This window comes from Dromiciops gliroides, chromosome 3 (assembly GCF_019393635.1).
Source record: "Dromiciops gliroides isolate mDroGli1 chromosome 3, mDroGli1.pri, whole genome shotgun sequence".
NCBI lineage: Eukaryota > Metazoa > Chordata > Mammalia > Microbiotheria > Microbiotheriidae > Dromiciops > Dromiciops gliroides.
Genome location: NC_057863.1, coordinates 475,603,040 through 475,619,773, shown reverse-complemented (window position 1 = coordinate 475,619,773; position 16,734 = coordinate 475,603,040). Strand labels below are relative to the sequence as shown.

General features: G+C 37.3%; 1 protein-coding gene across 9 annotated transcripts in view; it reads left to right on the top strand.

Moving 5' to 3' along the window:
• FRY (FRY microtubule binding protein) overlaps positions 1-16,734 on the top strand; it is a 570,040-nt gene that overhangs the window by 431,252 nt on the left and 122,054 nt on the right. For all 9 annotated transcript variants that reach the window (XM_043997434.1, XM_043997432.1, XM_043997428.1 and 6 more), the window contains 8 exons: positions 2,291-2,549; positions 4,250-4,432; positions 7,579-7,665; positions 9,708-9,967; positions 10,235-10,424; positions 11,678-11,802; positions 15,723-15,780; positions 16,577-16,668. In XM_043997434.1, the coding sequence (XP_043853369.1) occupies positions 2,291-2,549; positions 4,250-4,432; positions 7,579-7,665; positions 9,708-9,967; positions 10,235-10,424; positions 11,678-11,802; positions 15,723-15,780; positions 16,577-16,668 (1,254 nt within the window). The remainder of the gene's footprint in view (positions 1-2,290; positions 2,550-4,249; positions 4,433-7,578; positions 7,666-9,707; positions 9,968-10,234; positions 10,425-11,677; positions 11,803-15,722; positions 15,781-16,576; positions 16,669-16,734) is intronic.

Genomic DNA, 16,734 nt, shown 5'->3' with positions numbered 1-16,734 from the left:
AAAATTTTTATTTCTTAAAGGAAAGAAATTGTACTGGAAAGAATAGATTTTGGTGTTAGAAGACATGGGGTTTGAAAATTAGTTCTTCCTATTTACTAGCAGAGAAGCCTAGAGCAAATCAATTGTCTACTTTGTGCCTCATTTTCTCCTTAAAGGAACAATAATATCTATACTACCTATCCCATTGGTTTGTTGTAAGGATAATGTGTTGTGTGTGTGTGTGTTGTGTGTGTGTGTGTGTGTGTGTGTGTGGTATATGTATAGCACTTTATAGTATATATAGTGATATATGTATATATAGGACTGTATTAACTTATGTAAACAATATATGTATATGCGTGTGTGTGTGTGTAGATAGATAGATAGATAGATAGCACTGCATACACTATAAAGTGTTATACAATTGTCATCCATTATTATTTATTGTGACTTCCATTGGCCTCAGCAATTAGAAAGCTTCTTTCTTTTCTGGTAGGGTTTTCTTTAACTAGCATTTCCAAGAGTACACAAAGATGCCTGCATTATTCATCATTGCACATAATAGGTGCTTTATGAATGCTTGTTGAAATTGCAATTAATTCCTATATCTTGTTTTTGTTTGGGGGTTTGGGAAGCCAGAGTTTCTTAAACATATGAATACCATCAGTTAAGAGTAGCAGCCTCCCATTAGAATTATCCTGTAGTTGGGATAGCTTGGTACACTCAAAGTCTTATAATGGTTCCAAACTGTGGGATCTGACATTAGAAACAGATTCTAGATTGTAAATTGTGTTGAGTAAAGGGTGAAATTAATCTCATTTGAAAGACTATTGAACAAACTGGTCTTTACTTAAAAATTACATCTAAATAGACCATGAAATGGCTTTAATTATTGATTCTGAATATCTTTATTTTCCTGTTTTTATGGCCAATGACATCATTACTAGTCAACATCTATTTGAGTTCCCCAGATAAGCAAGGTGTCCTATTAGGGACCATGCTGAGATCATGCTTTAAACTGGAGATTAGGTTCTAAGTCATTAGTCAGTAACAGAAACTAGTCATTGAGAGCCTATCTTACAAGTAAGCATAAATGATTTATAACTTGTACCTTTAACTTAGTCACCCAGGTTAAGGTCCTATACGTTTTATTCTAAAAGAAAACACTGTTATGAAGCAAGGATCATCTAGGAATAAATCACCTCAATTGGGGAGTCGCCCGCTGAGGAATTATCCTTTAGGGATAAAGAAGATTTGCTTATTGGGCTTTTGAAATACAGTCTGTGGGGCAGCTAGGTGGTACAGTGGATAAAGCACTGGCCTTGGATTCAGGAGGACCTGAGTTCAAATCCAGCCTCAGACATTTGACACTCACTAGCTGTGTGACACTGGGCAAGTCACTTAACCCCCATTGCCCTACCAAAAAAAAAAAAAAAGGAAAGAAATACAGTCTGTGGCTAATTTAATGCCATGTAGACAGAACAATCAGTCAGAAAGCATTTATTAAGCATGTATAATTTCTCAAGCACTGTACTAAGTGCTAGGGATTCAGAGAAGGACAAAATACCTTCATTCGGCTCACGTTCTAAACATACAAACAACTATGTACGTCCATGCAAGGTAAACACAGGATAAATGGAAGGTAACCTCAGAGGAAAGGCACTAACTATGGGAGGATGGGGCGGGGGCAGGGGTGGGGAACAGAGGAGAGAGAGGGAGTCCAAGAAAGGCCTCTTTTAGAAAGTGGAATTTGTGTTGAATATTGAAGGAAACCAAGGACTCCCAAGAGGGGAAGATGAGGATAAAGTACATTCCAGGCCTGGTACATAGTAGGTGCTTAATAAATGCTTGTTGACTTGACTTGGTGTAGTCAGTGAAAAGGAATAGAGTCAGGAAATGGAGTCTTATCACTAATGGTACTACAACATGCCCTAATAGGTTAAGACTAAAATACATTTTGTTCCTGCAGCTAGTCCTGTTATTCATTTAGAGGTGCTCCTGAAGCAGTCACTTACATTCTCTTATACTCATTTATCTTACCTTTAAAATAATATTATTTCATAGGAAATAATATCTAGAAAGTTTCATACATAATTTGCTTATATTTTTGGACCACATCTGTGATTTCATTAGTATTATAAGGAACTTCCAATGAGAAAATTCCCATTCCCAGGACAAATCAGCAATTAATCTGCAATTGAAGTTAACTAGGCCACTGAGAAGTTGTGACTTATCTGTGGTCTGCACACATTGTTTATATGAAAAGTGAACAAGGTAAATTATTTGGCTGTGTTTCTTTTTAATCCTGTAGGCTGTCTATCCACATGGATGATGAACTTCGGCACATTGCCCAGAATTCACTTCAGGGGTTACTTGTTGACTTCACAGACTGGAGAGAAGATGTCTTATTCGGTTTCACTAACTTCCTTCTGCGAGAAGTCAATGACATGCATCACACCCTCCTAGATACATCTCTGAAACTGCTGATCCAATTGCTTACTCAGTGGAAACTTGTCATCCAGACTCAAGGCAAAGTGTATGAACAAGCCAACAAGATCAGAGGTGCAGAGGTCAGTTTCATAAAGGAAACTGGTCCCATTCAGGGAGTTTGATCAGTTATGTCCTAATAGTTTTCTCTCTAGACTATGTTCTTATACTTTATCCATTTGCAAAGATGACAACCCAGAAGAATTCTACATTCATTCATAGGTCTACCCAGGTCTAGTCTCCCTAATTGTGAGAATTCTTTCTCCCTCGTGATATAGGGCTGAGGAGCCTGAGAGACGATACCAGGTTAGATTTACTAAGATAAATGGGGCTGCTTATTTCAAAGAATGAATTTTCTCACAGATTTGTTAATAAAAGAAAATCTTTAAGTAATAAGGAGCTTTTGATCTAGAGTAGAACTTGGAAAATTATATAAAAGGTATAGCCTGCAATACTACATAATGGACATTTATGGGAAGTGTACTTGTCTCTTTGTCAAATACCCTTAGAGAGAGAGAGAAACTCATCACTCTCTTACCTCTGCCTGAGTGGAAAGAGTGAGAGTAGTGCTTGGGGGAGTTATTTCAAAGAAAGGTATGTCATGTAAAAATCAGAAGTTGTGGTGACTTGCAAAGCAGTGAGCAGATAGAGTGAGAGGGCCGTTACTACAGAATGAAACACAAGGGGAGCAGGGTAGGATTTACCAGGGCATTCCAAAAATCAGGATCATTTATTATTTAAAATATATAACTAACAACATATAGTGAATAGAGATTTGTCCCTGAAGCCAGGAGGACCTGGCTCCAAGTCTTACCTCAGTCACATACCGAATGAATAGTCCTGGGTGAGTCACTTTATTTCTCACTTGCAGAGAAGATACCAACCTTGAATTTATAGAAATTTCTCATTCAGGAGTCCCTAAAGTAATGACATCACAAGTCCAGTGCCTGTTACTGCCCTAAAATTATTAGTATTTAAAAAAACATTTAACAAAATTAAATTAATTTTGTGCTATTGAACTTTATTAATAATTAATGTTAATTAAATAACAAATATTTAAGTTATATAAGGGCTGGTACCATAAACTTGCTACTGGGGAGGCTGTTTGATCCCTTGAACTCAAGAGTTCTGACCTGCAGTAAGACTAAAGCCTATTGGGTGCCCAAACTAAGTCTGTCACCAATATTGTGAGGCCTTGTGGATGGGGACTGCCAGGCTACCTAAAAAGCAACAAACTGGCCCAGGTTGAAGCCTGTGAGTGGCCACCGGACTCACAGCCTAGACAAAATAGTGAGACTCAGTCTAAAGAAAAAAAAATCTTAGAATCCATCTTCTTCAAGATTCCATCCAAGCTCCATCTTCTACATGCAGCCTCTTACCCAATATCCTCATATCTGTTGACATATGACAGCATATGGACAAGTTACTCTTGCTGACAGTAAGTTTCTTGAAGGCAGGTACTATTCCATTTTTGTATCTACAGTGCCCACTCTAGAGCCAGGCATATAATAGGCACGTACTAATCAATTGCTGATTGATTATTTAATATTTAGAAAAAGATATTTCTTGTTAGAGGCAACAGTTGGTTGAATACATTGCAAAATAAGTTAGTCTAAAAAAATCAAAAGGGATCCTCAGATATAGGAATTCACAGGTATCTATGTTACAATGTCAATTTTTGAAAAGTATTACATGGGCCAAAAGACTTAAAATATTTTACTGTCTTCCCTTCCTGCTGGTGATGTATTTGTTTTCTGAATGGGCTGTGCTTCTTGTATTCCAGCTAATACCGAATGGATCCAGTCACCGGATACCAACAGAACGAAGTCCTTATTCCAGTGTATTACATGCAGTGGAAGGGTTTGCCCTTGTGTTACTCTGCAGTTTCCAGGTGGCCACACGCAAACTAGCTGTTTTGATACTCAAAGAAATCCGGGCTTTATTTGTTGCACTGGGCCAGCCTGAGGTATGGGATTTTCTTTCTGAATTTTCAGGTGTAATTCCAGGGTTAACATAAAACAAAAAAAGTACAAATTGTCACTTTTCTGGGGTATGCATCATACCTCATCGTTCTGTCTTCAGATGGACATTGTATACACTTTACTCATGACACGCTGAAAAACACAGATCACAAACTTCAAGAGAATTTTGTCCCAAATGTCACCCACTCTTTCCCTTACAGAGGGCCTATTATGTGCGCAGAAGTGTAGTAGGTTCTGTGAGGAAATTATAAAAGTAAAAAATAGCCCCTGACTTTTCAGGTGGGAGGAGGGAGATCTGTTTATAGTCTAGTTGGAGATACAAAATATATGCTTTAAACCAAGGATGAGAGGTTAAGATTTATTCTTCTTAATTTTCTAGTGTGAATTTCATATAAAAGGTACATATGTGTATATATGGATGGATGGATGGATGGATGTTGTGTCCCAAAAGTCTTAATATGATTTTCATTTATTAAAACTTAAAAATTGCACTAAGACTTTTGGAATACCCTATAAATATGTATGTGCATGTATGTGTATATGTGTATAGAGATACTTTTGCTTCATTAACAGATATCTACAATTCATATCTATAATAATGAAAATGTATAACAACATCTGCAATAACAATGAAAATCAAGTGTATTGACACAAACAAAATTAGTCATACTAAAAACTATAATATAATATCAAATTCATAAAATTTTTGGTAAAAATCCTAGTGCTTTTAAATTAAACCTTAACTTTTTTTACTTCTTTAATCAAAAATCAGTAGGTACAGGGGGCAGCTAAGTAGCGCAGTAGATAAAGCACCAACCCTGGATTCAGGAGGACCTGAGTTCAAATTCAGCCTCAGACATTTGACACGTACTAGCTGTGTGACCCTGGGCAAGTCACTTAATCCTCACTGCCCCACAAAAACAAAAACAAAACAAAGCAAAAAAATCAGTAGGTACAGCTAAGGAGCTAATAAAAATATGTTAATGATAACTGATTAATAACACTATGTAAAGGCCAGCTAGGTGGGGCGGTGGTTAGAGCACTGGGCCTGGAGTCAGGAAGACCTGAGTTCAAATCCAACCACAGGCACTTATTGATTGTGTAACCCTAGGCAAGTCACTTAACCCTGTTTGCCTCAGTTTCCTCATCTGCAAAATGAGCTAGAGCAGGAAATGGCAAGCCACTCCAGTGTATTTGCCAAGAAAACTCAAAAAAAGGTGTCACAAAAGGTCTGACTTCATTGAAAACAACTAAAATGCTCTGTAATGACTTTAAAGGTTCAACACTGCTATTTTTTTAAAGCTAGTTTTTGCCTATCATTCATTTTTACCTTTTCTGTGAGAAAAATTATGTTGCTTGATTCTCCCTATCATGCCACAAAGCATATATTCTCCAAGGAAGTTGTACTAAATGACTGCCAAAATTCATCCCCTCTCAGAGATTCTGTGATTCTGAGTGAAAGGAGAGAAATGCCTTCTTCTCCTCAACCTCCTCCCCACAGTCTCTCCCTGAGCTCTCACAACTGAATATTCTGCATCATGCCTTCTGATGCCACTCTAAGATTATACAGGACTCCTTACCACTTCAGGGGACTTTCCACTAATCCACTCATAAGAGAAGTCCAGAGTTCTGTGAGATCAGAGGGAAGATCATTTCCAACTATAGGGGATAAGAGCAGGGAGATCAGTGAATCCTTATAAAGAACATAAGCTATTACAATGCAGATGATAACATATCACTTACCAAAATTAAATAAAATCTAATGCCTTACAGATAATCGTCAGGGGTTTAGATTCACTTTCCCAGGTACTTAAAGTGAATGATAAAGGAATGTTTCCATAAACAGTATACGATACCAGTATTTGGGTCCCTTTGAGTCTATGTTAAGATTTAGGAAATTCAGAAGACAAGGCTGGAGGTTGAACTGTGCAAGACTTATATGAGAAGGAAGGGTCTTCACCACCCCTCACCCACCTACCTCCATATTTAAGCACCTACTATATGCTTTGCAGAGCTCTAGGGGATGCAATCCATGAAATATACACATTATCTTCATACCCAACAGCAACAGTCAAACAACATGCACGCTCACACACACACACATACATACACATATATACATATATATACATATTCATATATGACCAAAGTCATTAGGTTACTAAATGCCATATGGACTTCTCCATTAAGGGATATCCACACTCTAGTGTAGATGTTCTAAAGAATTCATTCATGTAACACTTATTAAGCATCTACTCTATTGATGAGCTATTCTAAGCACTGGATAAGACAAAGTTAATTAAGATATAAGTTAATTAAGCTAATAAAACATACAGATAGATAAAGATGGCAAATTAAAATTTGATAAACAAAAATAATAGCTCACATTTATATAATGCCTAAATGCTTTAAAAATGCTTAATTCACAACAAACATCTGAGACATATAATGTGGGTTTTATTATTTCCAGTTTTCAGAAGAGGAAACTGAGGCTGAGAGGATTTAAGTGACTTATCCAGAGTTACAGAATTAGTAAAAGAGCTGGGATTTAAACCTATGACTTCAGACTCCAAGAGCAAAGCTCTTTCTACTAAGACATTCATAAGGGAAGTCCAGAGTTCTGTGAGATTAGGAGAGGGGAGATCAGTGAATGCTTCATATTGATCATAAGCTTTTATTACAGAGCTAATAAAAAGGTCACTTACTAAAACAAGTAATATCTAGTGCCCTAAAGAAAATGTACTCTAGATTAGGGGTTCAGATACACTATATTTAAAGTCACTGTCCTAGGTACTTAAAATTAATGATAAAAGAATGTTTTCATGAACAGTACACAGTATCAGTATTTGGATCCCTTTGAATGTATGTTTTATGAAATTCTGTCAGGTGCATGTCTTTTTCAGTAAGTACAAATTGTGTCCAGTAATTATCACTACTTAAATCTTGAAAGACTGCTCAGGAAGGAAAAACATGCCAAGTTTTGTCTCCTGAGCCAACCACTAAGCCCTCCCAGGAGCCACATTCCTTATCACCATCTTCCAGACGGTTCTGCACCATCAACTAGACAGAGAAGGGGGGTGAGGGATGGGTTTATTTCACTGTAGAATGTAATTATCTGTCATTTGTACAGGATGATGACAGACCTATGATTGATGTCATGGATCAGCTGAGTTCTTCTGTTCTTGAAAGTTTTATTCATGTAGCAGTCTCAGATTCAGTAAGTACCCATTTGGTTGTGTATTACAAATGGCTCCCAAAGTATAGCTCTCAGATGAAAATAAACAAACAAACAAAAAACCCAACTATTAATGGAGACAAAAGTATTGGGAAGAACTCTGGGGTTCTTATTGGATGATTTATCAATCTGTTAGCAACATATTATAAAAACAAGGACAACTTTCCTAACAATGGTCTACAGTTTGTCCCTGGATTGTAGGCCAAAGAATTAATGGTACTAATTTCTTTGAGAGCTACAGTTTCTAATAGAATGAACAAGAATTTGACAAGACATTTCATTAGCTTGACACTGATTTATTGCCACCTGAATATATTCTTCCCATTAATAAATATGCAGCCAGTTCTCAATTTTCTGCACAAATGGACAGTGGCATAGCACAGCTCACAATTTTATTATCTTCTTTTTAAGATGAAAGTACAGTGCTGGAACAGGTGCTAACTTTGGATAGATATTGAAAGAGGCAAACATGATGGGTAGTGGACAAGAAAGGGCCCCATAATTATCTACAAAGCATAGATTGCAGAAGATCTGCCTGAAGATACCTAGACAATAGCTATATATGTATATATGACCTGAAGTTTTATACAAGATTTACATGGCCTTTTCTAGCAGAAATCAAACAAACCCCACAATACTTTCAATATCCTTGTTTTTCTTTGGGGCATTAACAGTGATCTGAAATTATATTTTGATGTGTGTGATGCCTATGTTAAATAACTCATATTGTTTTTAGTGAGTATTTCTCAAAATAAAAATAGTTTACCAGAGGTAAATTAGATCTGATATGTCCTCAAAATACTTTGAATTATACATTAACTTCTTGAAGGTACTAAGGCAATAACATAATATGTAGGAACTCATGAGGTCCAAGAGATTTTGTATATATCTAAGTACCCCACTTCAACTCTGTCAGGAGTTTATCCAAAGGCAATGTAATCTCTTGGAAAGAACACCAGATTGAGTTTATAACTTGGAAGAATCTGACTCATTTATTTGCTATTCAGCATTCACATCCTGACTTTGAAGATGATGGAATCTAGGAATTTCTTTATCTTCCAAGGTGTTTTGAAATGTCTGACTTTGCGGTTTGGTGCCACAGGGTAAAAATAATACAGAGTTCCAGATGAGAATCAGTCGCCTCATTTTCTTTGAAATTCAGGGGAATGGCATTAATAAAAGCCATTCCACTTCATTGCCTCTCTGAGCTGAAGGAAAAAGAATACTACCATATGGGGAAATAAAACTAATTCAAGGAGAAAATAAACTGTTATAGCACTTACCATGACTTGAAGGTTATTAAGAAATGGAGTAGTAGATTTCAGAATCTGTCGTGTTTTTTAAAAAGTATCACGAAAATTAATTATATCATTTAAAGATGATGCTTTGCCAAGACTGAACACCGTGTAATTATAATAACCAAGTTTGGCTCCAAAGAAAAGATGAGAAAAGTCACCTTTCTTCCTTCCCTGCCAAGGCAGGGAAATCTAGATACAGAACATTTCATATACTATCAGACTGAATTAATGTATTGGTTAGTTTTACTAAACTGTGTTTTATTTCCTCCCTTTTTTTATTCTTTGCTATGAGGGAGGAGCTATTTGGAAATGAAGATCATATAAAAATAAGTCAATAAAAGTAGGAAAAAAATCTTGAAATTTGAAAAAGAAACAAAGATAATACTTTGCCTCATTGACAGATTTGATTCATTTGGCCGTCCAGCAGATATCTTTAATGGATGTCTAATATGCAGGAGGAAGTGTGTAGAGTACAACTGTATCAGAAGCAGTCCTTGCCCTACAGATCTCTGGTTAAACTAAGGCACACACATGCACACAGAGTACAAGTAATATATAAGAAGTGACATGAGACCGGCCCAAACCAAGTGATCCCATTTGGCTGGTTAAGGTGATCTAGAAAGGTGTCATGGAAGAGAAAGCTTTCAGACTGGGCTTTTGAGAAAGGGTAGGATTTGGAGGTCAAGAACAACTTGGTAACAATATCTGCTTTTTTTTTACCAACAGGCAACGTTACCACTGACCCACAATGTGGATTTGCAGTGGTTGGTAGAATGGAATGCGGTCTTGGTAAATAGCCATTATGATGTCAAGAGCCCATCCCACGTCTGGATCTTTGCCCAGTCAGTCAAGGACCCCTGGGTCCTTTGCCTCTTCAGTTTCCTCAGACAGGAGAATTTACCCAAGCACTGCCCTACAGCACTCAGCTATGCCTGGCCTTATGCTTTTACCAGGCTTCAGTTGGTGATGCCTTTGGTGGATCCGAAGTGAGTCTTTTACCATTTACACTTTTCCATGACAGTATTTCCTAACTAGAACTCCTCACCATTTCCAGTGAGAAACTGAGAACTATGATATGGCGTTCTTTGCTCAGTAAAATTAAATCAAACTTTTATTTCCTATTTTCCAATCATAAATTATTTTCCCCCTAGTTAACTAATATGAGTTTTTAAAATTTCTCTTCATTTAATACCTGATATCCCTGATAACCAGGAAACTGGGCTTCATTTTCATTTTCTTCTTAATATCTGCAGTAGTCCCATTAATGCAAAGAAAACTAGCACTGCCAGTAGTGGAGACAACTATGTTACCTTGTGGAGAAATTACCTGATTCTTTGTTTTGGAGTTGCCAAACCCAGTATTATGAGCCCTGGACACTTGCGAGCATCTACACCTGAAATTATGGCTACAACTCCAGATGGCACCGTGAGCTACGATAACAAGGTGACAAGGCACGCTCCTGAGGGATGAATTCGTTGCTATTTAGAGTGTTTGTCTGGAGTTCACAGGGCAAGTTGCACTGTGCCTGACACTGGGACTATAGCATCAGCATCTCATCCTACAAGTTTCCCAACTACAATGACCTGAGCTCTGGTCCCAAGAACTGACAGGAATAAACCTCATGTTTTCCTTCTAGGATAAGCAGAGAAATGGAGATGCATAAGTGCTAAGAGATTTTTCTTAAAAGACTACTGAGTGACTTACTGTCACTCCTGCATTTATAAGAAATGGAGACTAGGTCTAGACTCATAATTTCATTGATGTAGGGGACTCTCATAAGATGAAGGAGCTCTCTCTGCCAACACAGGTCAACACAATTTATAGTGTTAAAGACCAGTGGTGTCAAACTCAAATACAAAGGGACCTTTGTGGACTTCATATTTACTTAGAAAAACACAAATCAACATTATCTATGTTGTGTTGTGTTTTTATCAATTTTTTGTTTTGTTTTGTTTTGGTATTTTTAGTGAGGCAATTGGGGTTAAGTGACTTGCCCAGGGTCACACAGCTAGTAAGTGTTAAGTGTCTGAGGCTGGATTTGAAGTCAGGTACTCCTGATTCCAGGGCCGGTACTCTATCCACTGCATCACCTAGCTGCCCCATATCAATTTTTTTACACATTTCCCAGTTTATATTTAAGTCTGGTTCCTGCTCACTCAGAAGTTTTCCAATTTGACACCTCAAGACCCAGAGCACTGAGAGGTTATAGGGTCACATGGCCAATAAGTGTCAGAAGCAGGATTTGAACCCAAGTTCTTCCTGGCTTTGAGGCAATTATACTGTGGCTGACTCTCATTGCATTTATTACAACCCTAAGTTTCTGTCCTGTAGACTTTACATTTCCCTTTCCACTCATTTACCATTCACTTTTATCCTAAGATATCCTTAATTAAGCTGTTTGATCAATGATTACTTTGTAGATTTTGAAAGCAAAAATAAGGTCACCATGCTACAATATTCATCATGCATTAAGTTAATGGGAACCTATCATCAGTGTTAACCCATGAGATCCGTAGACTTTCCCAAATTGGGAGTGAGCCACCACTCTGTGTTTAATTTATTTGTGTTCCTTAATTGATGGCAATGCCTTGGGATATGATTCAGTGTTTTGAAATCCAAATGAGTGTTTATTCATTCAATCAATGACACTCTGAGTTAACACGTTACCTTTTTCACTTTTAATAAACACTTTTTAGGTTATAGGAACCCCATCCGTGGGAGTTCTGTTGAAACAGTTGGTGCCTTTGATGAGACTTGAAAGCATTGAAATCACAGAATCTCTGGTATTAGGATTTGGAAGAACAAATTCACTTGTTTTCAGGTACAGTGCTCAAATTAATGTTTTAAATTGCAACATTTTGCTGTTTTAATAACACATGGTTCTACACTTGCTATTTATTAAGTCACTTCTTTTGTCATTCATGATGGCATAGGCCCAGAGAGCTTGAAGGTTTTTATCTCCATTGACTTTATTAGATTTTGTGATTGAGCAAGACCTCCTTGCTTGCCATTACACTATCATTGTTAGAATTTTCTTATAATTGCGTCTTTTGAAAAATGAAATATTTTTTTCTCTCAGAAGAGAACTGAGAGTTCTCAGATTCTGACATGGACCTTCGGGCAAATAACCAGTCTCCTAGAGAAGCAGTGAACTTGTAAAAGGCATAGGGAGGCAGGGGGAATTCATAAAAATACAAAGTGCATATCATCTCAAAGAATCACAGAATTCTAGAGTGAGAGACCTCCATGGCCATCTGAACCACAGGTGTAAAAAAAAATCCCCTCTACTAATAACAACAAAAATAATAAAAGCTGGCATTTATATAGCACTTTTTTTTTTTAGTGAGGCAGTTGGGGTTAAGTGACTTGCCCAGAGTCACACAGCTAGTAAGTATTAAGTGTCTGAGGCCAGATTTGAACTCAGGTACTCCTGACTCCAGGGCCAGTGCTCTATCCACTGCGCCATCTAGCTGCCCCCTATATAGCACTTTTAAAATATGCTTCATGTGTTATATTGTTTGATCTTTACAACAACTTTGTGTGTTAGGGGATATTATTATTCTTGTAGATGAAGAAGCTGAAATGGAGAGAAAGATTGAGTGACTTGGTCATGTAGCCAGTTAGGGTCTGAGAACATATTTGATCTCAGGTCTTGTAGGCTATAAATCCAGTGATCCATTTTTTAAAAACAAGCATTTATTAAGCACCTACTGTATGCCAGGCTCTTTACAAATACTAGCTCATTTAATCCTCACAACAATCCTGGGAGGTAGGTGCTATTATTATCCCCGTTTTACATTTGAGAAAATTGAGAAATATAGAGATTAAGTGATTTGCCCAGAGCCTCACAGCTAGTTAGTGTCTGAAGACACATTTGAACTCAAATCTTACTAACCCCAGGCATAGTGCCCCATCCACTGTCTGACCTAGCTGCTAAGTGGTGATAAGTAGTGATCCAGCCTTTGAAAACTGCCAGTGAGGTCTCTTATGACTTCAACGAGGCAAAGTCAGAGTAGCAGAAAACAAAATAAAATACTTTCCAAAATCTTCACAGAAGTAGAAAAGAGACGGATCTGGAAGTACATGAGAAATAATAGGTATTTCAAAGATAAAGTTTGATTGTGAAAGTCATCAGGTCCTAGTTTTCCCTTTTAAAAAATATTTCAATGACTATAGGTGTATAATCAATGTATATTAAATTGCTTACCTTCTGATGTAGGGGAAAAGAGAATTTGGAACTAAAATCTTTTTTTTGCAACTCAAATTTTTTTAAATAAATGTTAAAATGTTGTTTTACATATAATTGGAAAAAATAAAATATGTTTTTAAAAGAAAAAATTTTTTAAATATTATAATTTCCAGTCAGCATAGGGTAATAGAAAAATTCTAGATTTCCTATCAGAAGACCTAGGTTTAAGTCTCAGTTCTGCTGCTAGGTAGCTCTGTAGCCTTGGACAAGTTCCTTCCTCTAATTCACTTTACCGAGGTACCAGTTAACCAGAGTTTTCTTCCAGATGGTTAAGGTCAAAAACATGTAGTCACAAGAGTAGGATCTTGATCATTAAAAAAACAACATCCTTATAAGACTTTTCATTAGCTTTTCAGTATAACATGACATAGGAGGGGACCATTATTTTTATTCTGTTCTTTTTAATAGGAAAACTGTAGTATATCAATTCCTGTGATTTGCCATCTGAGGTGCTATCTATAAAGCCTTCAAAACATTTTAAAAATCCAAAAGTTCCCACACATTCAGATAGCCAGCAGAATAGAGACAAAACATCTGGACACTTGTCTGAAAGCCTGTTTTTCATTCATGTAATTATCCACCCCCAATTCTAGTAACTTTGTTGTGGTCACATTGCCATTTAGAAAGGATTTAACTTTTAGATAACAATTCAGTAACTAAATACAAATCTGAGATTCAGAGGCAAGAGACTCATCACAACTGAAAGCTTATCATATAGAATATATGACATGGGACTTATAGGCATTTTTCTATATAGGAGACAGAACTGTTTCCTATGGTGTTGATTCTGGTATCTCGTGAACCCACATCACAGTTCAATTAAGGGAATTTAGTGACAGGGAGTAAAGACAATATTTAAAAAGGCAGACCCATGGGCAGATTCCCCCCAAACCATGTAGTATCCAGTGTTATATAGAGGATTATTTTCATTGGGATACTGTATCACTACAAAATCAGACAAGCACACCTTGAATACCTACTTTGTGCTTTGCACGAAGAGCTCTAGAGGCAATAGGAACTGTAAAAGTGTATGATTTACACAGCCCTTGCCCTAATTTAGGCCCTCATTACCTCTCATCGGAGCTACTGAGACAATCTTAGAAATGTCTCTCTGCACTCCAATCCATCTTCCACCCAGCTGCCATAGTTATATTTCTGAAGTAAAGGCCTGTCTCTGTCTCTGTCTCTCTGTCTCTCTCTTTCACTCACACACACACACACACACACACACACACACACACGCACCCCTCTCCAGTATCTCCCTGTTACCTTCAGAATCAAATATAAAGTTCATTTGGCATGCTAAGCTCTTCAAAACCCTCACCCTCCATACCTTTCCAGTCTTCTTACACTTTGCTAGTCTCCACTTACCGAGAAATTTAGCTGGCTTGATCCAATTGCTGCTGTCCCTCCCTTCCAACACTCTCTTTCCTGTCTGTATACCTTTGCATTGGCTGTCCCACGCGCCTGCAGTATTCTTCCCTCTCATCTCCACCATAGTTTCTGACTTCCTAAAAGACTCAGCACCTGGTATATGATAGTGATGGAACATTATTGTACTATAAGAAATGACAAGCAGAATGATTTCAGAAAGGCCTGGAAAGTTCATACAAGTCTTTCCAGGCCTTTCTGAAATCACTTACTTGGGCCTGACCCTCGAGGAACTTAGTGTCTAATTAATAAATGGAGAAGCAAAAACATTAGACCTGAGAGATTCTTTTTTTTTTTTTTTAGTGAGGCAATTGGGGTTAAGTGACTTGCCCAGGGTCACACAGCTAGTAAGTGTTAAGTGTCTGAGGCCGGATTTGAACTCAGGTCCTCCTGACTCCAGGGCCGGTGCTCTATCCACTGCACCACCTAGCTGCCCCGAGATTCTTTTCAGAAAAAAGCAAATATAGGAAACTTAAGTAAATTGAGAAGCCAGTACATGGGAATATTGAATAACACATGTGGCTCCAGTAGTCATAATCATAATAATTATTATGAAACATTTATTATAGCCTTTAGTATTTATGAGATAGAATGGCTTAGCATATATGGAGCTGGCCTGAAAGCTAGAAAGAACTGGGTCAGTGGCTTCCCCTGATGTGTACTGGCTGTGAGACCCTGGGCAAATCCATAAGCTAACCAACTCTTATTCTTGGTGCTTTAGACAATTCTCTGAGACCAGAAGTTGTAGAACAGGCACTAAGCTGCGCTGGTAGAGAGCAGCACCTCTCTCTTGGGAGTACTCTGGGCCAAGGAAATTGTTATTCTAGTCCCTCTCCTTGAATGTGTGTGTGTGTGTGTGTATGTGTGTGTATGTATATGTATATATATATATATATATATATACATATACTTATACATATATATATGTATAAGTGTTTTGCCACAACAACCCCATAAGGAAGGGAGAGTAATTATCATTCCCCCTATTTACAGCATGATCACCCCCTCCCCATTTTTCATAGTGATGGATGGGTTTTTGTTTTCTTTTTTTTTTTCTTCAGAGAATTGGTAGAAGAGCTCCATCCATTAATGAAAGAAGCATTAGAGCGAAGACCGGAAGTAAGTCTAGTTGATTGGCATCTTGGCTTGCTTTAGACGCTTTTGTAAAGTGATGTGCAGTGAAGATGACCCTCCGAAATAGAAGCACATGGACATGACATTGGCAATGAATCTCACCATTTTTTACTTCCATTTCCTTTTCTAGGGATAGAGAAATTTCATCATTCATTGAGCACCCATTGCAACATAATTCCTATTCTCAAAGGCCCTAAAATTAGTAAAGTAATATATTTCAATAGTCACATGAAAAATAAATTTCTACATTGTTCATTGAATGGAAGCTTTAAAGTTTAGGGCTGACCATACTGTGTTTGTGTTTTTTCAGAGGAAAGGAACAGGGTGGGAAATAGTCCATTATAAGGTGTAGATAAGGTGTCAGTCTGCACTAATAGAGAAAACTCACATGAAAATTCTTCCCATTTCTGATTAAATTATAGGTCTAGCTAAAGAAAAATATGTAGTAGTTCCCCCAAAAAAAGAAAAACGAAACATTAGTCTCCATCTGGCAAGTGAGAGCAGTTAAATCTTAACGTTTTTGTCTTAGAAATATTTATTGGGGAAGTATTAAATGATCCTCATTGTCTCCCCTTTTCCAGCATCCTTATGATAGCAACTATTTTCTATAAGGTTAGGGAGGCAGAAAAATAAATGCACTTCACTTGTTAGGTTAAGAAAAACAAACATGATTGGATTCTTATTATTATTGCCCTTCTCAAATGCATTTGATTTTCTGAGGCAACATTTTGAACATGGTTTTGAATGTGCCCATGAGCTATATGACCTCTTCTAAAAATAGAACAAGAAACGTCGAGAAAGGCGGGATCTGCTAAGGCTGCAGCTGCTGAGAATTTTTGAGCTTCTTGCAGATGCAGGTGTGATAAGTGACAGGTAAGGTCATGACTGCCCTGAGCAGTCACCGTTTCAATTTTGTGATCTCATTTTTCATTCTTCCCC